The sequence below is a fragment of the Eretmochelys imbricata genome, chromosome 4 (genome assembly GCF_965152235.1).
Source record: "Eretmochelys imbricata isolate rEreImb1 chromosome 4, rEreImb1.hap1, whole genome shotgun sequence".
Lineage (NCBI taxonomy): Eukaryota > Metazoa > Chordata > Testudines > Cheloniidae > Eretmochelys > Eretmochelys imbricata.
In genome coordinates, this window is record NC_135575.1 from 10,695,422 (window position 1) to 10,721,082 (window position 25,661).

General features: G+C 42.5%; 1 protein-coding gene across 1 annotated transcript in view; it reads right to left on the bottom strand.

Moving 5' to 3' along the window:
* TECRL (trans-2,3-enoyl-CoA reductase like) overlaps positions 1-25,661 on the bottom strand; it is a 119,100-nt gene that overhangs the window by 14,225 nt on the left and 79,214 nt on the right. The window contains exons 5-9 of the mRNA XM_077814313.1: positions 14,226-14,341; positions 11,900-12,005; positions 9,640-9,712; positions 7,334-7,377; positions 1,181-1,238 (exon numbers count right to left, since the gene is read on the bottom strand). Of these exons, the coding sequence (XP_077670439.1) occupies positions 1,181-1,238; positions 7,334-7,377; positions 9,640-9,712; positions 11,900-12,005; positions 14,226-14,341 (397 nt within the window). The remainder of the gene's footprint in view (positions 1-1,180; positions 1,239-7,333; positions 7,378-9,639; positions 9,713-11,899; positions 12,006-14,225; positions 14,342-25,661) is intronic.

Here is a 25,661-nt window from a genome sequence, read left to right on the forward strand (position 1 = left end):
CAGGGGAGCCCCTGCTGGCCCTTTGTCGCGCCCCTGTTAGGACCATTGGGATCCTGTTCTGGGGTTCAAAAGAAGCGCTGGAAAACTGCTCTGGTGCAGCCCAGCACCACTGGCTGGTGCTTTGAACCCAATGGGGCTGCCATGTAGGCACTAATGGCGTTCAGAGGGGAACAGTACTGGGGGAGAGCTTCTCAGAGTCAGTGGCAACTGGATGCCTACGCCACTTAGGCCTCTTTGGAATTCCAGCCTTCTTTAAAAAAAAAAAAAAGGCAATTTTTATGTCATAGTAACAGAATTTCCCGGGAACATAGTCAGGACTCAGAAAGAAAGGGCACTGCAGTAATAATAAAATAAAATAACAATAATACAGTAAGATAATGTTGTGGTCCAGACCCTGACCTCTTCCTTCCATAATGCAAATGTTGCTATTACAAAATGCAACGCGTGAGAAGGATGCAAATACCTTTCAGGTCTCACAGTGGCCATAATGTTGTTGACACTGTCATGGTTTTTAGAGATGAGGTTGTGTGTGTGTAAATAAATAGGTTTATTTGTTGCTTCTACTGAACATTGTGGCCCCTGTTAAGCACATGGTTAACTTTAAGCACATGCTTAACTGCTTTACTGTGTAGAGATTGAATTAAGCATGTGAATCAGTGTTTTCTTGAAATGGGGCCTAGGCTAAGAAAAACAATTATTCTTGTGCAATATGTGTTGCTTTCTAGAAAATGTTCTGTAGCCATAATTATTTGCCCAAAATGCTCTGCAAAAATGAGAAGTGCGGAGCACAATTTAGCAGCACGTTTGCGCACACTCCGATTTTTAGAGCGGAAAACTATGCAAATTAGTTATTTGAATGTTTGTTGAATCCTCATTAAAATTAAATCCTTCATTGTCCGTCGACAGCGTGTTTTAATACATTTAAACACTCCAATCAACAATGGAATTGTGGATATTTATAACAAAGAGAAATTTGCCATAAGCTTTAGAAGAGCAATGTTACAAATATCACCACATTTATTTAGCAGGTGTTATAACAAATGACATGATATCTCGCTCATCTTTCCTTATTTTGTAGGCAGACGTATAGGTTACAATATGTCAGGAAAAGGTCCATAGATAAAGTGCAATTCAGTGTGAAGTAGGTGGGATGGGGGGAGGGGAGAAAGGGGAGACAAACCTGAGTTATTTTGTTGGACTAAAGCAACGTTGATAAAATGATTTCCAGCTTCACACATCTGCAAAAAAATGGAAAGCATGGTCACTGTTACACATTTAGGATGTTACCAGATAACTGCATGACTGGTTGATTTTAGCAATAGGATTAAACTCTGTATCCAAAAGAATAGCAGAGCGTTAAAAAAAATCGAGAAACCCATTCAAATGGAAATACGTTACACTCATTGTGAGAACCCAGATGCCCCAGAAAACCATGCACTGGGTGAACTGTTGAGGTGAACTACTGGCTCCACTGAACACAATGGCAAAGCTCCCAATGACTTCAGCGGGCCAGGATTTTACCCTTGGTTGCAGAGAGAAGTGTACGTGCAATCCTCCAAGCTAGCAGCAGACTCTTTGATCTAACAGGAGAGATAGCCTTGGGATCATCCACAGTAGGCTAATTAAAGGGATTTTGCAAGACAAGTTTCTGGCACACCATCGTCTCCTGGCTGTGGACTTGTGTGACAAAGTGGGGCTTTTCCTTGTCTTTTTTTCTTGATTTTTCCAATGGTTTGCATGCAGAGGGGGACGCACTTTCCCTGGGTGTTACTGGTTTAATGAGGTGATGGGAGAGGGAGTTGGTTGTTACAGAGGACCATCGACAGAACTTGGGACCCCAGCCAAGGGCCTGGAGGATGGGGACCCCAGCAACTGGTGACCTGGTGACCGGGAGGCCCAGATCAGGAGTCACAGACTGTTCTGGCCAGTGGGGGGACAATGGGCTGCGAAGAGAGAACCCCGGTGCCCTGACCAGTTGGTTCCAGCCAGAGGGGTGCAAAGGACAGCTCAGGCAACCCTGTTTACCTGGATAGAAGACAAAGGAACAAAGCGGGGCTTGGGGGCGGTGATATCAGATGCCCAGTTGGGAAGCAGGGGGGCTCTGGACTGAAGAGAGAGATCAGGCAGAGCCCACTTGGATGCAGGGGAGACTTACATGTGCTGTGTTGAGGGAGGCCAGGCCTGAGGACCCTGAGAGTTTCCTATGCTGTGTTGAGACACTCAATAAACCTGCCTGTTTTACGCTGGCTGAGAGTCTCTCCCGTCTAGAGAACAGAGTTGCATTATTCCCTCTGGGAGTGGAGGCCCCAGGGGCCCAGAGCGAGTGGACTTCCTGAGGGGGGCCATGGTGAGAGACAGGCATGCTAAAGAAGCTCAGAGAAGTGCGGTTCCAGGAGGCAGAGGGGCTTAACCCCCCAAGAAAGAGTGGACCCCCGAGAACGGCTGTCACACTGAAAGGGGTTCTCCCCGGGAAACATATGGGACGAAGAGTGGGCATGACCTGTGAGTCCATGACAACTTGATCCTGCCCCATGGAAGCTGAAGAGAGTTCAGCCATTATAGTGGGAGCAGGATCAGAACCTAACCAATAAACTCACTGTCAGGCATTATGCCCATTCTTCCTCCATGTTTTCCAGACCTTCTTTGTGTTGATCAAGGATCACAAAAACAATCTGCTGAATAAGTTACACAATGAAAAGAAATGGGCTGGATAATGTATTTGTCAAATATTACTCAGAAGGAATTGCTCCATGAAGGGCAGTATGGTCCAGTGAATGGATCCAAAGAAAACCTGGGTTTTCTATTCCCACCTCTGCCAATGACTGGCTGTATCCCTTCATCTCTGCTTGCTCTCCCCCACTTTATCTTTTCTATTTAGATTGTAAACTCTTTGAGGCAGGGACTATTTAAACAGCACCTAGCACAATGGGGCTCCGATCTGAAATGGGGCCTTGAACTGCTACTGTAATAAGCAAAATGCTGCTGTTACTGAAAACTAGTGCTGGTTTTAAAAAAAACAAAAAAATCCAGTGAAAATTTTTCAGCAGCAGCAGCAACAACAAAGTTCTAGTTTTTTCTTAGCAGTTTTTCTGGTTTTCACAAGAAAATATCAAAACAACATGGATCACAATTTTCATGACAATTTAAACTGAAATTGTTTCGTATCTGACAGGTTTCAGAGTAGCAGCCATGTTAGTCTCTATTCGCAAAAAGAAAAGGAGGACTTGTGTCACCTTAGAGATTAACAAATTTATTTGAGCATAAGCTTTCGTGAGCTACAGCTCACTTCATCGGATGCATTCAGCATGCATTGAGCTTGTGCTCAAATAAATTTTGAGATTTTCATTGGGACAGTTTGATCAGATCTATTTAAAAGTTTTATTTTGGCTGCATAAGAAAGTCAGGATTAGACCCAGTTCTTTTTTTCTCCATATTTCACCCATGAGAAATAAAAAATGGAAAACCTCTGCACCTCAAAAAATGCCAATAGATAGAAGAGGAAAAAATGTTCCAAAATACTATAAAAGTGGCTACAATTGCTATGTTCCTGGCAAAAATTATATTTTTAAAAAATAAGCTTCCAGCTTTTTTTTTCTTTTACAAAACAATCGTATCACAAATTTTCAAAGTTAAAAGTAATATACATGAAACACTACGCAAATGCAAATATGTTACACACATATGACTAAAAAGAAAAGGAGGACTTGTGGTACCTTAGAGACTAACCAATTTATTTGAGCACAAGCTTTTGTGAGCTACAGCTCACTTATTGGATGCATTCAGTGGAAAATACAGTGGGGAGATTTTATATACACAGAGAACATGAAACAATGGGTGTTACCATACACACTGTAACGAGAGTGATCAGGTAAGGTGAGCTATTACCAGCAGGAGGGAGGGCGGGGAGGACCTTTTGTAGGAGAATCAAGGTGGGCCATTTCCAGCAGTTGACAAGAAGGTGAGAGGAACAGTACGGTGGGGGGGGGGGATAAACATGTGGAAATAGTTTTACTTGTTTACTGCCCCCACCCTACTGTTCCTCACACATTCTTGTCAACTGCTGGAAATGGCCCACCTTGATTCTCACTACACAAGTCCTCCCCCCCCACCCCCCCCGGCTCTCCTGCTGGTAATAGCTCACCTTACCTGATCACTCTCATTACAGTGTGTATGGTAACACCCATTGTTTCATGTTCTCTGTGTATATAAAATCTCCCCACTGTATTTTCCACTGAATGCATCCAATAAGTGAGCTGTAGCTCACAAAAGCTTGTGCTCAAATAAATTGGTTAGTCTCTAAGGTACCACAAGTCCTCCTGTTCTTTTTGCGGATGCAGACTAACACAGCTGCTACTCTGAAACACATATGACTGCAGCACCACCCATTCATAAATTATACTTAACACCTATTAATTCTGTAATCAATTATAAGTAAAAGCAAGTTAGGGGCCTTTTTGCTGGGATTCTTATTAGCTTACCTTTGATGCTGCAGCTGCAGTCAGCTGTAATTAGCTTTTATCTCCCTCTTTAAAATTTGGCTGGTGATCCTCCAAATGGAGAAGTATAGCTAAATATAAACCAGCCCTTAAGCTAATGTCTTAAAAATTTAAAATCTGGGAATTTGCAAAACTTCTGATTTTCAATGTGTGACCAACACATTAATCCTCAATGAGTTGCACATACATTTTTCTTCTTAAATTTTAAATGCACCTTATGTGAAAATTTCTCTCTTGGCTGGCTTGCTTCCATTTCTCCAAATAGAAACATCTTTCAGAAAGGCCTGCTGAGCTCCTTAAATTATTCTGTGCTGTTGTTTATCATGAATGTAGAAGCACATACTTAATACAAATCAAAGGTATCTGATAAAGAGAAGCCATGAAGGAAGAAAAAACATTGGTCATATATTTGAGGACCCTGTAAAAATGACCTCAGTTAGATTTTTCAGACATATTGCAATTTGAGGCTTCAGTATCTTAGAACCTGCTAAGACTAGAGGCAAGCACTTGTATCTAGAGAGATGGCTCCCTTTTCAATGGTATAAATATCCTGGAGCTCAGACCTCAAACCTGCTCCTGTTTCTGGACTGACTGTTGTCTGCAATATTTTGCAGAAAAAAAATTAAAAACCATTTCTTTCTGCAATCAACCATAAAAGATGATAAAAAGAAGATTCCACTTAAGTTGAAGAAGAAATGGACTGCTTTTACTAAGCTGTTTCTTTGGATAAGTGCTATTTTTATTGTTAACATAAACTGCAGATGTAATCCATTTCCACTGACTTTGAGATACAGAATGCTATAGTCGTGATGGCAGTAAGGTACTGTATGCATCACTGGATTAACACATGATCCCCTGCAGACACAACACACTAAGTTAAGCACTTACTGCTTTCACCCACAGGGTTTCAGTGACTACATGAAGTTCTTTCTTCACATAAGTGTACTGTATGTCTTTGCTAGAAAACTGGTTGGAAATTTTTCAGTGTCATTTTTTTTGTTGTTGTTGTTGAAAAATACTGATTCATTGAAACCGAAGCTTTTCGTGAGAAAAGTTTCCACAAAACTTTTGTCAGGACGGTTTCTCAGGTCCAGGATGGAACTTCTCATCAAGCCTAGGGAGAGAAAGAGCCTGGTGGTTAGAGCACTTACCTGGGCTAGAGAAGACCCAGTTTCAAATCCCTACTCCCATTCAGAAGAGCAGGAAGTTGAACCTAGGACTCCTGTGTGCCCGGTGAGTGCCTTAACTTCCAGCCTGTTCTTGTCTCTGTGTTTGTTTATGGACTTTTCTGTGGGAAAAAAAATGAAAGGTCTCGGTTTTATCTCCCTGAGAAACAGACAATATTCTGAAATCTCAAATATTTTCACAAGATGGGAAAACTATTTTCTCTCCAGCTCTACTTCACTAGCCTGGGTCTGGTCAGGCAAACATGGGGTGTATTTGAGCCTCCAGGATCTGAACACTGCCAAAATTGTGATCTTAATGGCTCCGATTCAGGGAACCATTTACACATCTGCTTAATGTTAAGTACATGCTGAAGCACTTCCCTGATTAGGGTGGCTTTCCGGGATCAGCCCAAATCAGTCACTCTCCTCTTTTCCTGTTGCATCTCTGGAATCCCACCCATACTCATGTGGCCTGATTTCCAAAGGGAATGAGAACATTTAGCTGCCTATGATTTTGATGGTATTTGTGGATATTTAGCACTTTTAAATAAGAGGCCACTACTGTGTGGGACAGAAAATAAGCTTCCATGAGCGTTCTTCTGTTTAACTAGATCCCCAGCACTCCGGCTGTGATAATCTAAGCATCATATTCAACTTTCTTAGAGTTCTACACTCTCACACGAGTGTATTCGTATACATCCCTGGACCACTCCATCTCACTTAGTAGAGTCTAATATATGGACCTGCTATGCTAGTATGTATGGGTCCAACTGTACAGTCAGATATACATGTACAGTTCCCATTAACTTCAATGGGAGATGTGCGGCTGTATTTGAGGAAAGAATTGGGCTCTGTGTTAACTACTGGCTCCTAGAATCTTTTCTCCTGGAGAGACCTCAGCACTTTAATCCCATTCTGCTCCTAAATCACAGTGTTTGTGAGTGGATGAGACCTAGAGGAGAAAAATCACCAGCTCAGAAATACTGTAATTTGGAACTTTTAGCCGCACATGGGGTGCAGATCTAATGCTATGCTACAAAACCAACCCCAGTGGCATGAGCTACTTCCTGTTGTGATTACAGAGCGAAGTAGCTGCACTGAGATATTTCTACTCTGTAAAAATAGCACCCGAGCACATAAATACTGGGAAGATGACATCCCCGTCAATGGAAAAACAAGGTGAAAACTAGGTGAAGAAACAAATCTTAGCCATTCTTCATCCATAGATGCCCCTATTTTATAAAAAAAAATCTGTTTCCAAGTGATAGCAGGCATGTTATTTAGGGAAGACAACTTTATTGGAAAGCCAGTTTGGGATATATTTCCATTTGATTTTATCACAGCATTTGAGAAATTACGGTAAGCGATAGCAATTGCCTAAATCTTCAACTTTAGACGTAATTCTGCATCATTATCATCAAGATGTACCACTTAAGGATCTCAGACAGGGAACAAGGCACCAACATAGCAGGCAAAGTACACACAAACAACATAAGCACTGTTCCTGCCCCAGAAAGCTCAATAGATCCATTAACATTAATAAGATGAGTGACATGCTGAAGGTCTGCAAGACCAGGCATTAATCTTCACTCACACAAAGTTATTCCTCTTGACAAATAATGAGTCTGTTTTATCCCATAAGCATCCTTAATACTTTATTTGAGTACATACCAGAAAAGCGAGGGCAGCAAAAATAACTTGCCTGTTGCCAAATGCTGGAAAACAGAAGGAAATAATAAGTTACACTTTAGTCTATGTGCATGGTTCACTATAGGTAAAGTTCACCCTGGTGCAGAGTGCTAGAAATGCTTATGTCCCTCAGGGACTTTGCACAAGGGTGAATTTCACCCACATTGTCTGAGCATTATGCAGATAATAAATGTATTTGGTCAATGCCAGTCTCTTTGTCACTAATTAATAGTGATACATAGAGCACCTTTTACCCATAGATCTTTACAAAAGAGGCAAGCATCATTCTCCCCATTTTACAGATGGGGGAGTGAGGCACAGAGACATGCTTAAGGTCATCCAAAGGCTAATGGCAGTAGTGGGACTAGAAGCCAAATCTTCTGCTTCCAATAGAGGTGTTTTAATCAGCTAGTCCGCACTGCCTCAACTATTAATGAAGCTGAGATGTATCCTGACCTTCCTTTTTTGTAGCACTAAGGCATCATATATCAAGTACCAGCAACTCAGCCAGATCACCTCAATAAATACATTTAGTCCCTACAATGTTCAGCTACCCAACCCTGCATTTCCGTACCCCTTTGGTATCCATGCATCATGATAGTGTTACATCATGAACACCTCAGAGGGTTGCAGCCTTCCTCCAGAGCTTCAATCATAGTTTTAGGCGCACAGAGCATGTTCACTGTCATTGATTCTGCAGATCCTTCCCGTGTCATAGAATCATAGACTATCAGGGTTGGAAGGGACCTCAGGAGGTCATCTACTCCAACCCCCTGTCCTACCTTTCCTCCTTCCCAAACCCAGCTTGTCTCAACTTGGGCTGACACGCAGCTCCTCAGTTGTGCAAGGGTGACGTGCCATGACAGCAGCTGCCAGGACGGCCAGCACAGCTGCCACTGCTGCTGAGCATGTGTCTGCTAATTAGATGTTCTTCCGGGTTCCCTTTTCAACCTAGCTCAACTCGTTATACCTGCATGCTATTCCCCAGTCAGCTGTGTGTCACCAAATTAACTGTCTCTGGGTCTGAGACTCAGGGGTCTGCCCATGTATATTTCCCAAAAGGAAGGGGCTGACATTCATATCATTCTTTGCTGAATCATCTGAGTATGGTACCATCCAGCTCACTGAGGTTTACTACAGAAGCATCATTTCAAGAGCAGTAGTTTTAGGAATAAGAGCACCCGATGTGGAGATGACCTCCACTGAGAACTGTAGAAGGAATAGACAAAATGGCCATCCTTGGACTTAGATACTCAGCGTATTCTAAGGGGAAAAAAAACATGTGTTTCAAATAAATACTTGCGTTCAGTGCCTGCTGATTCAATGACCCAGAATCTAAGAGTTCGTTTTCACACAGAAGTTCAATCCACCACTGCCATTTCCACACAAACTTAAAAGGTCATTTGAAGAAATGCCATTTTTCAAAATGAAATGTGATGATTTTTTAAAATTGAACATATGCCATTTATGAACTTTAAAAAAAAAATCCCACTGTGACACTAATCTGAGTAATTGAAATTGGCAGGGCAAATCCTGTATTCTCCCAAAACCCACAGATAGTGTCCTGACAACACACATACCAAAAAAAAAAAAAAAGAAAAGAAAAGAAAAGGAGAAGTACAAAGATGAAGTGCCAGCAAAATGAAATAGCCGAAGGAAGGTGCGACAACCAAGCACATGAATGGAAGAAAGCACTGAGGGTTATGCCTGAACACAAAAAAGAAAAAAAGGAAGTTCAATGACTTGACAAAAAACATCCAGAAAGACTAGTGGTGCAACAATGATGAATGAAGACTGTACACGAAAAAGAAAAGGAAAAAATTAAGATTTTTTTTCCCCAGTGTTGCTGCAAATATTTGATAAGGCCTTCTTGGGTTCACAAACCTTTTCGTTTTCATAAAAAGGCAGTTTCTATATCAAGCAAGAATGTTCTCATTTGAAAATACTCATCCAGCTCTTATCCCCTTGTATATTTTTAATGTAAACATATTGCAGAGGTGAGAATAATACCTATCACAATTTCTTTCAATTGGCTAATATTTCATGTTCACAAAACTCAGTGATGATTAAGCTGGGTTAAACAGTAACATATGTTCACAGCCATAGTACAAGAGGGATGCTTACATTAATCTTTCTACTGACAAATAATGCAAGCCTATGCTTTGTACAGGCAAATGGTCTGATCCTACTTCTATTGAAGTCAAGGCCCAAACTTCCACTGATTTCAATGAGCATAAGATTGGACCCAGAAAGATTTAAAAAAAAAATGTCATTTCCATGGTACATACATGGTGGAGTGTATCGGGGGTGATTGACATAGTAAGCAATCCAAGAAGTGAATCCCCAGTAAAAGGCACAGCCCTGGAATAGGGAAAAAAAAAAGAAAAAGATACATTTTAGGAGGAAAAATTACAGGTAAATTCAAATTATAACTTAATATACATTTTCTAGCGGCAGCGCTCCAAGTCCAGATGACTACAGTGCTTTTTAAAGATGATTCATTAATAAAAATTAATTTTTATTCTTCCCTCTTAAGAATTATTAAGTCCAAATTGGAAATTAGAAGCAGATTTTTTACAGCTATTTAAATGACTCTTGGCCTGTTCCTAGAGCATCGCCACTTTTGTGCTTTCCCTTACCAAGGGATCACGATAAATCAATGATCTAGCCCAATAAAAGGAGTGTCACTTTATCAGAGTGCAATATAACTAGACTCTGCTATGGTACAGGCATATTCCTTCTGACTCATACAGATCTAAAATCTATTTGTAAGAGATGATTGTAGCTAGGTTCAGCTTGTCAATCTGTAATTTGTTTTCAGCTCCTATGTTCCAAACTGAGATAGCAATGGTCATACACAGGTAAAACTTCAAAGGCAATAAAAAGCAAATCACAAAGAAGTACATATGCAAATAAGTTCCCTTTTGGGGACTACACTGAGTGGAATATTATTCCTGGATAAATTATTACTGGTTGTGACAAAGCTTTTTATGTGCTATTCGTCCAACATCAGTAACTCTTGTAGAGTCACTTATTCAGCAAATGTGTGTTTCTTTGGGTAAAATGCATTAGCATTTTAAATCTCCCACACACATTTTTGTGGAACTGAGTTAACATTTATTAATTATTGTAATTTATTTGTCTTGCCATAGTAGCGTGAGCATTACTGGTCATGGACCAGGATCCCCTTGCGCTAGGTATGGTAAAAACACAAAAGAAAAAGACAGTCCCGGCCTCAAAGATCTTTTATCTACAGCTAATGTTTTCTTGATGTTATCCTAGATGTCTATCACTTCTTTCAACAAGAAGAACCCCAAAGTACTTTACTGGGCATTAATTCCATTCCAGAGGTTCCTTGCAACCTGCAGTCAATGGGACTCAATATAGGAATGAAGTGCAACCCAAATGGAGTTTGTTGCAGGACTGGCTCTTATGGATCTGATCTGGCCCTGATGGGGGCAGGTGCAGTTCCACTGAAATTAACTCAGTTGCACTGTACCTGATCCTATGTATTCAGCATCACTTCGTCCACCTGTGAGAGAGAGCCATTTCTGCAGATGGAGCATGGCAGTTGCTTGATGGTGACTGAAGAAAACCCCATTGAACTGAAATGATGGGGGTGAAAGAAAGGGTACCATATAATGACCCAGTTGTAATCTTGCATAGATGCCCTGGTGAATACTTTACTTCTTACCAAAACTACCACAGGATCTAATTCTCATCAGTGCCTAAATGACAGTGAAAATCAGTGTTCCTCCCAAGTGCCTAAGTCCCTTTGGAAAGTTACAGGTGCTTTTGGGACTCTTACCTCATATTCTGAGGTGCTATTTTCATTAAGACCTCAAGTTTACATCTCATTTGAAAGTTAACATCCTCCTCAGCACATGCCCACTAAACCTTATCTCCTTCCTTGCTTGGGTCAAAGGGGTCTGTCTGCAGAGCCAAACCTTTTCTTCTCGACTACAAAGCTTAAACATATCTGAAAGACGTTTCGTTTAATGTTCCCTATTGCTCCTCATGCTTAGCTACAGCTTACTTCATAATGCAGCAGCTGGAGCAAGAGGAAGGATGGAGTTTTGCTTACGGTGCCCGACAAATGCTTTGGAGACCTTAATTCTATTCATCTATCTATTGCTGCATCCCCATGTGACTTTGGGAAAGTCACATGATGTTCTCCCTGCTTCAGCCCCCCATCTCTAAAATAAGGATAATAATCCTTCAGTTGCATTTTCTCTTTAGAGTGTAACCTCTTCAAGGCAGGGACTGTCTCTGACTTTACGTTTGCTCAGCAAGTATCACAGTAGAGTCGGATTTTAGTTGTGAACTCCAGCCGTTAACATAATACGGATAACGGCAAACCAATACCATTCCGTCAGAGAAATGCTACGCCCTCTGAAGGCAAGATCCTGAGGTGGTTTAAATACTGTAAAGGGAACATAATTACTGGGCCTGGAAAACAAATGAATTTTCTTTCCCTGTCATTGTTCTGGGCCCCGTTAGCATGAGGTCCTTCTCTATATTGAATAGAATGATAAATATAATTGTCACCTTTATCATATTTTTCAGAGGCGTGTGCCCTCCGGAAATCTTGTGAACAAATAATGTCTCCAGAAGATGTCTGACATAGTGTAAACAATGACAGAAGCAGGCCAAGCTGGAAAAACAATGAAAAAAGGGGAATGAAGATACATGAAGGATGGGTGGTGAGGTCGTTTTTTTTTTTCTTTTTTAAACAAAACAACAACAAAAAACGCCCACGCACTTTCTGCTACATCACCCTTTATTTTCACATAAAGAATAAGGACTGATAGTTTAGAACTGAAGAGTCACACCTGAAATCTCTGGGCATAGACTTTGCCTTCGCAAAAGCAACTGAATCCTGATATTCATGGAATCGTTTTCACAGAGTTATATAACATTGTATCCATTTTACCGTGGAAGCAACATATTTTACCCACCTTGAATTAAAAAGGACACAGCAGGCTCAGAATGTAATGTACAGCTATGACAGTCGATTAAAACAGGACAGCTGTGTATACAAGCAGACGCCTGCAATGCTTCCAACAGACGTCTCACACATTTTAGGGATATCTTAATGCTCTCGTAGGATGTGTCTGACATTTGAAAACATTCTGAATGGTTTGCTTGCCCTTTAGTAAGTACAGTAGCTGCACAGAGGTAGTTTGTATTTCATTTCCTTGCGGAGTCAAAACAAGATTTTGCTGCAAAGTGAATCCATTGCAATGGCTTTTTTTGTTCCACGTTACAATGGAACGAGATAATTGTTATAGAATTTATTACACTGATTCCCTTTTGAGGAGGATTATGAAACAACCACGAGCACTTCTGATTTGCTTCAGAGAACGAGCCGCAGCTCATAAAGATTGGGTTTAAAAAACAAATGTCAAGAGTGATTCATGGCAGCATTTTATCTTGGTTGTATTTACTGTACTAGCTGTGTCTGTCTCATTGAAAGCCAATTATGAGACATAAATGAAAAGTGATTTTCAGTGTGTGAAGTTTCAAATACTTTGGCCACCGTACAAAATTCCCAATAAAAGTCAAAGATTAAACAATTTTGAAGTAATTAAATCAGCAAGGTTTGAGCTTAGGAAAATCAGGTAATTAACGACTGTGCAGAAGGCTGAATCACACTTTCCTTCTTGTCAAGAATTTTAAAAACATTTGGCTTACATCAGGAACCACAACTAAATAGCTTTAAAAGGATCCGCAAAAAGACTCTCTGCATCCCAGCCCCCAGATAAATAATGCAGATATTTTGACCTCTCTTCTATTAAAACCCTCTATCTCCTGTTAAATGTACAACCCAGAGGAGAACCCACATGTTACTTGGTCTTTTGGCACTGTGTTACTCAAGAATTATTCTGGGTTCTATGCACAGGTCTCTCAACTCAATCTTTCTGTGCCTTATTTCCCCATCTCCCTCCCAGTCTATGATATTACTTCCTTTCTCCCAACCTTTCTCTCGCTTGTCTATTTAGATTCCCCTGATCCTACAGCCGATAGCACACAAAAGGACTGCTGTGCCCATGGGCTGCTCTGTTGAATATTTTTTTATTAGTAGCTCAGCAACTGTTATTAAGCTCCTTCAGAACTCTTGGATGGATCCCATCTGGTCCAGATTGAACTTTTAGAGTGAGATTTTCAAAAGTACCTACAGGATTTAGGAGCATGCGCCTCATTCAATCAGAGCCTTGCACTTAAATTTCTTAGATCCTTTTGAAAAACTTTCCATTTATTCATCACTTTGTTTCTGAATGTTCTCCTCTGACAATGCTTCTTCTTTACTACCTGAAAAGAGCAGATCTGGGTATCCTCTTTGCTGAAGACTGATGCCATTAATCTTTTAAGACCATCCTTTATGCTGTGGTCCTGATCCTGAATTCATTTGGTTACTGGGAGGTACTCTGGTCTAATGGATAGAGGGCACAGGACTGAGGTCCTGGAGTCTATTCCTCGTTCTGCCACTGATCTATTGCATGACCTTGGGTGAGTCACTTCCCACCTGTGTTTCCCATCACACCTTTCCTCTGGCTTGTTTATTTAGATATAAAGTATTCAGGGCAGGAACTGTCTCCCACTGTGCGTACACACACACACACAATGCCGAATGCAACAGGGTTCCATTTTGGGGTGGGACCGCATGGTACTACTGTAATACAAATAATAATTAACAATAACAACAACAACCTGAAACTCTCATTGATTTCAGAGAGGAGAGGTTTGGATGTGGAAGGAATATAGGGACAAGCCCTCTCTGGGCTCTAGCATTAAGAAACAACAGTCTCGTCATCCATTCATCTGGAACATTTAATGGCTTACCGTCCTGCATGACTTTGGTTCATGCACTTACTGAACTACTGGGTGGCGGAAGCTCTCCATATTCTCCTCTTCAGCATAAATACTTGAGAGACGAATGTAAAAGAGCAAGTAGATTAGTAGAGGCCCACTGTATTCAGTCAGAAAAACCTAGAAATGAAAAAAAGACTTCTCAGGGTGGGGAATTGAACAACAAAGGAATAATAATAAGAAGAAGTACCTAAGTATTTGATCTGACATGGCAAAGGGCCCAGTGGTACACCACAGCTTGACTACTGTGTGCAGATGTGGTCACCCCATCACAAAAAAAAAAAATATTGGAATTGAAACAGGTTCAGAAAAGTGCAACAAAAATTATTAGGGGTACGGAACAGCTTCCGTATGAGGAGAGATGAATAAGACTGGGACTTTTCAGCTTGGAAAAGAGACAACTTGGGGCAGAGGAGAGATAGGATAGAGGTCTATAAAATCATGACTGGTGTGGAGAAAGTAAATAGGAAGTGTTATTTACTCCTTCTCAGAACACTAGAACTAGGGGTCACGAAATAAAATTAATAGGCAGCAGGTTTAAAACAAACAAAAGGAAGTGTTTCTCATACAAAGTGCAGTTAACCTGTGGAACCCTTTGCCAGAGGATGTTGTGAACACCAAGACTATAAAAGTGTTCAAAAAAGAGCTAGATAAATTCATGGAGATTAGGTCCATCAATGTCTATTAGCCAGGATGGACAGGGATGGTGTCCCTAGCCTCTGTTGCCAGAAGCTGGGAATGGACAACAGGGGATGGATCACTCAATTACCTGTTCTGTTCATTCCCTCTGGGGCACCTGGCATTGGCCACTGTTGGAAGACAGGATACTGGGCTGGATGAACCTTTGATCTGACCCAGAATGGCTGTTCTTATGCCAATACAAAGCCAAAACATCCCTCAAGTCCGGGGATCAGCTCTGACCATTTTTTTCAACTGGAAAATGTTTGAAAAAAGTTTCCAAATTGTCAAAAGGTTTCATTTCTGGTTCAAAAATAACTTTTCATTTCAAAACTTGAGCTAATTATCATACAAGCAAATGGGAGAAAAAAAACCCCTCAAAAATGGTTGAAATTGAAACAAAGTGATTTAACTGACCGAACCTGAAATCTGAGTTTGGATTTTTGCTTCATAAAAATTTCCAAGATTTTGACTTTTCATTCTAATTCGGAACAGTAAACGACAATTATCACTGGATGGGAAAACTCTTTCCCACCCAGCACTAGTTATTACAACATTCTTCAACTAGCCATTTATAGCTCATTGACATATGAAGTCTGGGGGCCCGTCCTGCAGTCCTTATTCAGTGAAAGCCTCCACCGAAATCACTGAAGAGGGATTGCACTCCCAAGCCTTGGAGTGGAATGTACGCAGACAGGCAACAGAGGTCTATAAGGAACAACACCTTTTTCCAAAGAAAAATAACTCCTCCTTCTCTCAGAGTCTGCTGTGTCTACACTCGGGGGCTCTGCTGACGTAGCTCCACAATTCAGAGAGGAAAGGACATTCAGCAAGGGAACAGGGGGTATCCTGGACACGGGGGGGGGGGGGGGGTTCTCCCATCACTAATCCACCTCCGCGAGAGGTGGGAGCTAGGTCGGCAGAAGAACTGTACTGTCTAACCCGGGGGTTCAGTCAGCACAGCTGGGTCTCTCAAGGGTGTGGATTGTCCACACCCCTTGGAGATGTAGCTATGCTGAGGTAAGTGTTCAGTGTAGACCAGCCCTTAGGCTAGGTGTATACCACAGAGTCAATGCCAGCATAGCTATGTCAGCAGAGCCCCCAGTGTAGACACAGCATACTCTGAGAGAAGGAGAAGTTCTGCCGTGTAGGAACCTCCCCAGCTGACATTAGCTATGCTGACAGAAATCACTTTCTGTCGGCATAGCTGTGTCTACACTGGGGACTTTGTCAGCATGGCTATGTTGCTGGGTTTGTGGGTTTTTTTCACACCCCTGCCTGACACATCTATGCTGGTATATGTTTTAAGTGTAGACCAGGCCGTACTCCTGCCCCACAGCAAGGGGAAAGCCGGGAAGTCATTGGGTTGACTTGGGGGGGGGGGAATAGTCAGAGGGCTTGTCTACACTGAAAATGCTATAGCTGTGTCACTGTAGCGCTTCAGGGATAACACCACTTATGCCAACAGGAGGGGTTTTCCCATCGGCGCAGGTACTCCACCTCCCTGAGAGATGGTAGTTAGGCTGCCGGGAGAAATCTCCCTTTGGCGTAGCGCTGTCTACACTGGGGGTTAGGCAACAAAGTTATACCAGCCTAATTTCCTAGTGTAGACCAGGGCTCACTCACACTCCATTCTCTAGTCTCTCCATTGGGCAATGCAGCTATGTATCGCCCTTTTCTCAGGGCAGATTGTAAAGTTACAGTCCAGCTCATGGAAAACAGCCTTCCATTAATATTGACACAAAGCTTTTTAGAGAATCCCTGCTGGGGGAAATATAATGTGACCAGAACAACGAGGAGCATGGATCTGATTGCCTAGCCTCTCTGGAATGAAATTCCAGATTAAAACCATGTTGTACTACACATGTACAAGAGATTGCAATGAGCAAATTGTAACTCAAGTGCATAACACTGCGGAAAGGAGTTTATATGTTCATAACTAATGGACTATTTAGCTTAAAGGTGGCTGTTTGCAGTGCTTTAGAACTCTACATGTTAAATGCCTGTGGTTTAAATGAATTTAATTTTGAATAGCTTTCTCCAAATAGTGCTTGGCAATCCCTCAGTGGACCCCCTCCCCCCATGCATTGTTTTTGAAATCTATCTTTAGCAGTGCTTATAAATGACTGCAACAGAGAGACTTTCCTTGAGCGCTAATCTTTAAATTGGGATGGCTTTTATTTTGGGACACTAAAACTCTTCCCTTTTCCTCTGTTAACTACTATGGGACAAATTCTCTGATAGTGTCAATCCACTAACATCCCAATTGAGCATCCAATTCTATGTGGTGGCTTTGAAAATCTCAGCCGATAAATGTAAGGCTCAATTTTCAGAAGGTTTTGTTTAATTGAATTAGGCCTGTGCACAATTCCCCTCTCCCCAAGTGAGTGTTTCCCTAACCCGGTCCGTCAGTAGACAGGCGGGAAGAAGGAAAAAAGCTGAGTCTGTATAAAGGAGGGCACAGCCCGGGGGCAGAGAGGCCAGCGTGAGGTCTGGTCACCTCTTACATGCCACTTCATCCCCAAGTGAACTGAGGCTGCCAGAGTTTGTGGAGTGAATGGGTCTGGAATGTGAGGGGTCAAGACACCTTAAAAAAACAGTCTCACCATGGACTTCCCAGTGCAGCACGCCTGGGGGCAAGTGAGAATGATTATAAGTGATACTAAATCAGTGACGCCTATCAGTCTGGGGGTCCCACTGTGCTAAGTGCCGTACAAACACATCGTAAGAGACAGTGCCAGCCAGGAAAAGCTTATCCACTAAATAGACACAGGGTGGGAGAGGGGACAGGTAGAGAGAGGCGAGTAGCTTGCTTGAGATCACCCAGCATGAATCCCAGCCCATTGCTGACAGCTCACAGCAGCTGTTCTGTGGGGAGTAGCCAGGAACAGAGCAGCAGTGTGTGGCTACTTGGCACGGCAGCAGAAACATGTTCTCTCTTGACCCTTTGCCCAATTTCAGACTCAGACAGAAGGCGGAGAATCAGGCAGGGCCCTGTGGATGGACTATAGCCTGACTTTGCCCAAGCAGCAGTAATATACAAGCTATGGGCTAGCTGATTCCATATGCCAGAGGAACAAGCCACTCAGAGATACAGTTGAGTCATATATGCTGTGCTTTATCACCACAAGGAGCAACCTCACACACCAGCAACACCAACAACATGTCATGATAGGTCTGTGACACTGACTAAGCCCCACCTGACCAAGGTGGTCTATAGGGACAGGGAAGGGCTTACATGTCATCAATCTCCAATACAAAACACTTAATTGCAGACTTTAGTGGCACATGATCCCGAAGCCTGTCATCAGTCTTGCAATCAAAGGAGGTCTGGGCCGGCAGGGAGAGATGATGTCTGGATCGCTGCATGGGGCAGCACATGGGATAAGTGCTGGGGATTATTATTTAGAGCTGATAAAAATACCATTTTTTCCAAAAAATATTCAGGGTTTCTTTTTCATTTTTTTGGTTGAAATTTCCTTCAAAAAGTCAGTTTTTCAATGAAAAAATGTAAACCCAAACCCACAATACTTTAGTTGTTGAAAACCACTTTGGACACACACACACAAAAAAAAAACAGTTTTCAAAAACTGAAAATCTTTGCCAATAAAATGTTTGGTATACAGTTAGTCTTTGAAAACCTGGAAAAAAACCCATCATTGAAAATGAATTTCTTCTGCAAAAGTTTGCCGTAAAACAAATTGGGGAAATCCCTTTTCAACTAAAAATGCTGATGAACTCTATAGTTAGTATTACTGTTGGGAGAGTGCTCTGAAACAAACCTTCCCATGGTGGACATTGACTCTGTCAGGGACACTTCTAGCGACCCCTGTACAACAGTTTGTGCTGCTCTGTACGAGTGTGGACTGCTCTCAGAAGGGACATGCCCTCATTTTCTGTCCCCACTAGGAGTTTCTCATATCCCACGCAGCGGATAGCTGCCTCCCCTTTTCTCTCCCTCCCAGTATGCCACAAATCTGCCTCTGTCCCATTTGCTTGGTGGCATTGAAGAAGTCTTTCTTTTGGGGGGGCAAACCCATTATGGGCAGGAGTCATCACCAGGTGCTTAGGAGCATCTTTACTCACTGATCCTTCAGAGGGGCCTCTATTTCTCCCTGTCCACACCATCTGCTGTTGCCTTGTTAACCACTGGCCCAATCAGATGTGTAGTCCACAATTGGGTGTGTGGGAACACTCCAATTCTTTGTGCACAGAATCATAGAAATATAGGACCGGAAGGGACCTTAAGAGGTCATCTAGGCTACCCCTGCCCCCCAAGCCAACTTTATTTTCAAACATTTTTCAACCCACTAGTTCCTTTTTGAAAATAAAAGGCCAAACAATGCCTTGGTGCTCTTGTAACAAAGCCACAGGAGGGGTCAGCTGCAGGGACTGAATTTGGAAACTCTGGATCTAAAGCCTGTACCCCTTGAGCTACAAGACCACACCAGTTAGCTTGAAGGCAGTAGCAGACTCATAAACATCCACTTGTGGTCCAGCCACTAGGAGGGGACAAAGAGCCATTCTCTGCCAGCAGTTGCAACATGCTTCTGAAAATGGCGCACTTGCTCAGTGATTGATTTTCAGAGGAACCAGAGCTCAGACTGTCTCATTTGGAGCTGCCGGGCACTTAGCATGTCTGAACATCAGACGCTCAATGGGTTATTCAATAACTTCTGACCTACTAAAAATATCACAAAAAGTGATCTGAGATTATAGAACGATAGTAGCCCCTAGCATGTTAATTCTATCAGCATTAATGTTGATTAATGACAAAGGGACACAGGGGAGCAAACCTCATACCCAGCCTGATTCCTCATTCATCCTGCATGGATCAGATTATTCCTATCTCTGACAGGTCCCGAGGGGTCTGGCTCTTATTTTATTTACCCTTTGGTAGAATTTGTACAGTGTGTCATGCCAATGAAGCCTGACCGCCCTGAATAACAATCAGGTCAGGGATTATAATCCCAAACCACATGAGGCAGTAAGTATATTTAGGAGACATGACTGCAGAAGAGGTGAAAGGAGCTCCTTAAAGTTATTCATTGCTTGTAACCCAGATGGAATGTGGCAGAGACATGAGACAATTTCTCTGACTGGTTGATGCAGCTGGATTAGAGCCTCGACATGAGCCCAGTGGGACCACCAGAGGGGATCACAGGATTTCTAATGCCAGCTAATTGCACTTCATGCACTAGTTAAATCAAAAAGAGATAAAAAGAAGATAAATTGGGGGAGGGAGGAACTGGAGCCTGGAGGACAAAGTAGAAACGTTATTTTGACGTAATAAGAAATAGCAGGAAAATTCCATACTTATAAACTAGAAGCCCACAGAGTCACAGATAAGTCTTTATGAGAATATACTAGCTGATTCTTCCATATAACACTTTTGACATGCCCTTTTTACCCTGCCATGTAACAGACCCCTAGTGTGGATCATATTGCATTTTGGAATAGTCTAGTATTATTTCATTTATGGTGAGCTGCGGGATGGAACTCCAGAGAGGCCATTTAACCTTTCCCGGCTGCTCTTTTCTCAGCTACGTACCTTGGATCTTTCCATGCCATGTAAGGGTAGTTTGCCAGTTCATGGGTGACACCTCCATCAGTGAGAGATGCGAACAAGGTACTGTGCGCACAGGGAGGGGAGCTGATGGGAGTGGTTGAGAGAGCACCCTTGCTAGGAGCAATGAGTTTGAGTCATTGCCTGAGGCTATCAGCAAAGCAATAGCAATGACATATTTTAAGCATGTATGGGGCAATCATGTGGACAAAAGACCACAGCGGCAGTAAATAAGTTATCTAAAGAACTGAGTTTAGTTTTTTGACGAATGAAAGACAGAGGGTGGCTGGGTGTACAACTCTGAGTCTAGGCCAAATGGATACAGTGCATATCACACAGTCAATATGATACTGCATATCTTCTATTTATATTCATTATAGAGACTATTACTCTGTGTGTGTGTGTGTTGATTGTGGCTGGGATTTCGAAGGAACCTAAGAGAGTTAGGGACTCAACACCCACAGGCACCCAAATCCTACAGCACTGAGTGCCTAACTCCCTTAAACTCCTTTGAAAAAATCCCATCTCCAAGTGTTACTGTGTCAAATCTTAATATACAGCATTAGCTTCTGGGCCAATTTCTACCCCCACCTATACTTCTGCGACCTCAGGAAAGTCAACAGGGCACCATTTTGGCAATATCTTCAAATGATCTCTATTTTTGGCCTTTTATCTCAACTGTTGTTAAGGATTTTGGAGGCAGGTTGGCAGCAGATGGTAAAGTCCTGCAGTGCTAGCTGGACAGTCAAACAACTTTTTTGTTCCCAGCTCCTGAACATCTCCCCAAATCCGCGGTGCTATCTTTTAATTCCTGCAGACAGAGTCTGCCCGGGCCTGTATTTCTTGGCCTGGGGTTACAGTGACAGTGAAGCAGCATTTCTAGCTATTTAAGGCTCCGTCCTGGCTTGTGCTGCAAGTGGCTGAGGTGGAGCAGCGGGCCAAGGAGGAATTCTCAGTCAGAACCCCCCAGAATCACTGGAGGCGTGAACCGCGAAATGTACCAGGCCTGCTCTGCTGGTTATGGCAGAAGAGAGGGAAGGTCCAGTACCAGTCCTGAGATGCTGGATGCCACTAGCCCTCCCTATTCCTTGCAGAGAACTAAGGCTGTGTCTGCCACTTCAGTAGAACACATACCTGCCAGCCCCCGAAAACAAACAAGTGATTGTAAATCAGTGCACAGTTATTATAGCTTTGTCTATATTCAGGCACAACCCAGGTGACACGTGCATACCCATCTGTAACCTAACTCCAACATGGGCAGAGAATGACTGGCAGTTATGGGACACCGGGTGTATTTGTGGGCCAGATTTCAAAAAGAATTCAGCATCCATCAACTCCCCTGTAGGCACCTAAATGAAGTGGCCCTTTTGAAAACCTGGTTATTTACAACAGTGAGGTGCATTTCCATGGAACTTTTCATCTAGAAGTCTCAAAGCCATTCACAAAGGAGGGTTATCTCCGTTTCACAAACTGAGGCAAAAAAGAGGTTAAGCTGCTTACCTGAGGCCACCAGAAGGAGAACCCAAATCTCTCAAGTCCCAATCCAGTGCATTATCCACTAGGCAACATGTCTCTCTTATTTAGCTACCTAAATAAGGTCTTGAGTGCTAAGGTCTTTTGGAAATCTGGCTCATCTGGTGCTGAGCATTTTGAAAAATCCGGCTATAGTTAAACCTGAAATATAGATCAGTTCTTCAGTACAATAACTTCTCGGGCTAAATTCCTACCTAGCCTGTCCTTAAACAGTCAACTGAACTGTTTTTCTGAACTGTATAAAATGGACTCCATGGATCCGGGATAAAAGACACAAGAACACACTTTTGAGGATCTAAAGAATCTATTAACCACATCCCTAATAATCACATTTTATGACACTCTCAAACCAACAGTCAATTCTGCCCAGGCCAGAGCAGTGGTCTTGATGGGACACTACTCCAGTTACACAGAGATGATTAGCAGCCTGCAGCTTGCTGTTCCAAATGGCTTTCAAACTCTGCAGCTAGAATCCAGAGAAGATGTTTGGGGAGAGCGTAAGAGAGACCAAGAGTTTATTTGCAGCCCCTTGTTAATTTCAAATTTGTGGGAGGTCACAAGCTGTTAATAAACAGTCCATGGACCCTTGCATGCCCAACCACTCTTCCAGCCTCATGGCATTCCTCTGCTACAATACAAAGAATCATGGGCGTTCAAGGTAATCCAACAATCTTCCGATCAGTGAACACGTACAAACTCCATTGCTGTTCTGCTGCATAAATCAGAAGTCACGCAGCTTTCCTTTGGTGTAACGTTCTATGTTGTACATAGACTTTGTATAGAATCAACAGTAATGAGGCTCTAACCCACACAATTGTACAAAAATGGAAAATACTGTGGTGCATTCAGCTTGTAACAGTTAAGAATGTGTTCGCGAGTACGAGGATGGGATTGTCCAAGAATAAAGTTAATGGGAGCTGGGTCCCTTAGGTAACTGGGGATTCCCAGCCAGTAATACTGTTTATATAATTGTTACACATTCCCAGGCCTCTGGGTAGATCATGGGCAGCTGGGATTAGCTATGGGACCCCTGCTTCTAAAAGTACAAACCTCTCCTGAGTGTTGCATAAAGATGTTTGCTATTTTATGATATAGATTAAATTATCCTGTCTTGCTAACCTAAAGCTTTTACTGAGATCACCCATACATCTCAAGGGAATGAGTGGGATCAGTACCTGGACTGGGCAGCCCTCTAAGAGTCACCAGCTAATGTGTTGGTCAACTCCACAGTCCACTGTTCAAAAGTTGTATGAAGGTGGTTGACCAGGGCCCAGTTACTCCTGGTCTGTAAGAGCCCAGAAGAGACCTTTAAAGTGGGATTTCCAACAGGACACAGTGTTGGCCTACCTCTGCTCCCAATGACATGAATGGTAAAACTATCAACATCAACAGGAGCCAGAGGTAGACCAGCGCTGAACGTTTTTTGGAAATCCACCCTGCTGAGCCTCAGTTCCTATAAAATTATCCAAATATAGACAGGTCAGATGGCCAGAGACTACCAGCCTTCCTCAAAGTGAGTAGCACCCCACCTTCTCAGTAATCTCATGGGTTTCGGTCGAGGAAGGCACCGCTCTGAGTCGGGGAATAGAAATCAGCACTTAGCAATTAGGAAAATGAGTTAGCTACTTTAGTGCCCTGGAATTCTGTCTACATTGTCTTTGCCCTTACAACAACAACAACAACCCACAGGGGGGGCCTTTAATATGCATTCACCCATTCTTGCACATGTGCTATGCTCAACAGTGCATAAAACATTTGCCTGTCCTAAAATTCACTATGCTCCCAGCTGCCTTCCTGGAGAACTGACATTCTGGCAAGGTTAGTTATATGCTTGTGGCTTTTGCTCCTGACACAGAGAGAGAAACAATCACAGCATTCTACTTGGCCTTATTAGCACTGGCATCTGATGAATTATGATCAGCCAGTTGGCCAATTTCAACAGCAGGAAGGTCCCCGCTTCCCTTATCAGTAGATTTCTCTGCAGCTGCTGGGCAATAACAAAGGGCCGAGAGTGTATGTGGGCCAAAGAAAGGCCTAAACAACATTATACCATTATATACAGTGTCAGGCAAACTCAATCTGTTCTTTGTTGATAGCTCTGGAAGTTGAAAACTATTTAACTTCATTAACTAAAGAAAAAAAAAACAACCATGTGTGTACAGTTTGCCTTTGCAGAAGGCTACATTTCAAAGTTCACAGTGTTGACACGCATTAGTTCATGGCTTGTCCAGTTGTGCCAAAGTAAAGCAACATGCATTATATGTAACATTATGCATTGAATCAGAAATCTCAGCTATGAACCAAGTGTCTGTTTAGAACTGAGGTCACTTGTGTCTCAAAATTATGATCAGAAAAGTGACTGTAAAAAAAAACAAACACCTTCTTATTCAGCATATCTACTTTCTGGGACCAGATTCTCAAGTGATGTAAATGGGTGTAACAAATCAGAAAGCTTTGTCAAAATGCAGCTTTCTGATACCTTCCTGTGTTAGTCAATGTTAAGTGTATACTAAGGACATTGAGCATGTAGAACTAGTTAATAAAATTGTATGTTCTTTTACTATTGTCACTACTGCAGAGTTTTCAGTTTACCCCAGAATTCCTTGGTGGTGCATTACAGAAATCAGAGGGCCTTGCCACATAATTGTCATCAAATTGGCCACAAAATCCACAGGCCCAGGCTTATTTATGATCCACTCTTCCAGTCATCCGCTGGCCTATCCTCCCAACCATCAGCTCACGTTCTATCTTGATCTCACATTTTCTCCCATTCATTGTCCTATCAGCATCTCATTTACTGCTCTCTCTTTCTCCTCTTTACACTGACCACACAAATTTGCTGGGACCCCTATTCCCCCGTTACTTCCCCATACTTTGTGCACTTCATTTGTCTTGCCTCTTACCAAATGATGACCTCTGGACTGTGGTATTGTATACAAGCCCATTCCCTGGCCTCTTTCACAATCTCACATTGAGTCCAAGCCACATGATTTGCTTTCTCTACGGCAAAGATTCTCAACCTGTGGAAAGCAGCCTTGCCCCAGGAGTTCCCAAACGGGTATCAAAGTATCTTCCCACATGGCCACATTGGGAGAGGGGTCCTGAACAGGTCTGGACTAGAGAGGAGGAGATGGTCCTGTTATGGAAAAGGTTGAGAACCACTGCTCTTTGGTGATTTAGCAACTTCCTCTCACAATACATTGAAACATAAGGGCTTGGAGTGTGATTCTCCTCTTACATACCCCGATTTCTTTACACAGACTTCATAGAATCAGAGAAATGTAGGGCTGGAAGGGACCTCCAGAAGTCATCAAGTCCAGCCCCCTGTGCTGTGACAGGACCAAGTAAACCTAGGCCATCCCCGATAGGTGTTCATCCAACTTGTTTTCAAAAGCTTCCAATGATGGGAAATCCACAGTCTCCCTTGGAAGCCTATTCCAGAGCTTAACTACCCAGAGAGTTAGAAAGTTTTTTCTAACATCTAACCTGAGTCTCCCTTGCTCCAGATTAAGCCCATTACTTCTTGTCCTATCTTCAGAGGACATGGAGACCAATTGATCACTGTCTGCTTTAGAACAGCCCTTAACATATTGGAAGACTGTTCTCAGGCCCCTCCTCAGTCTTCTTTCCTCAAGACTAAACATGCCCAGTTGTTTTAACCTT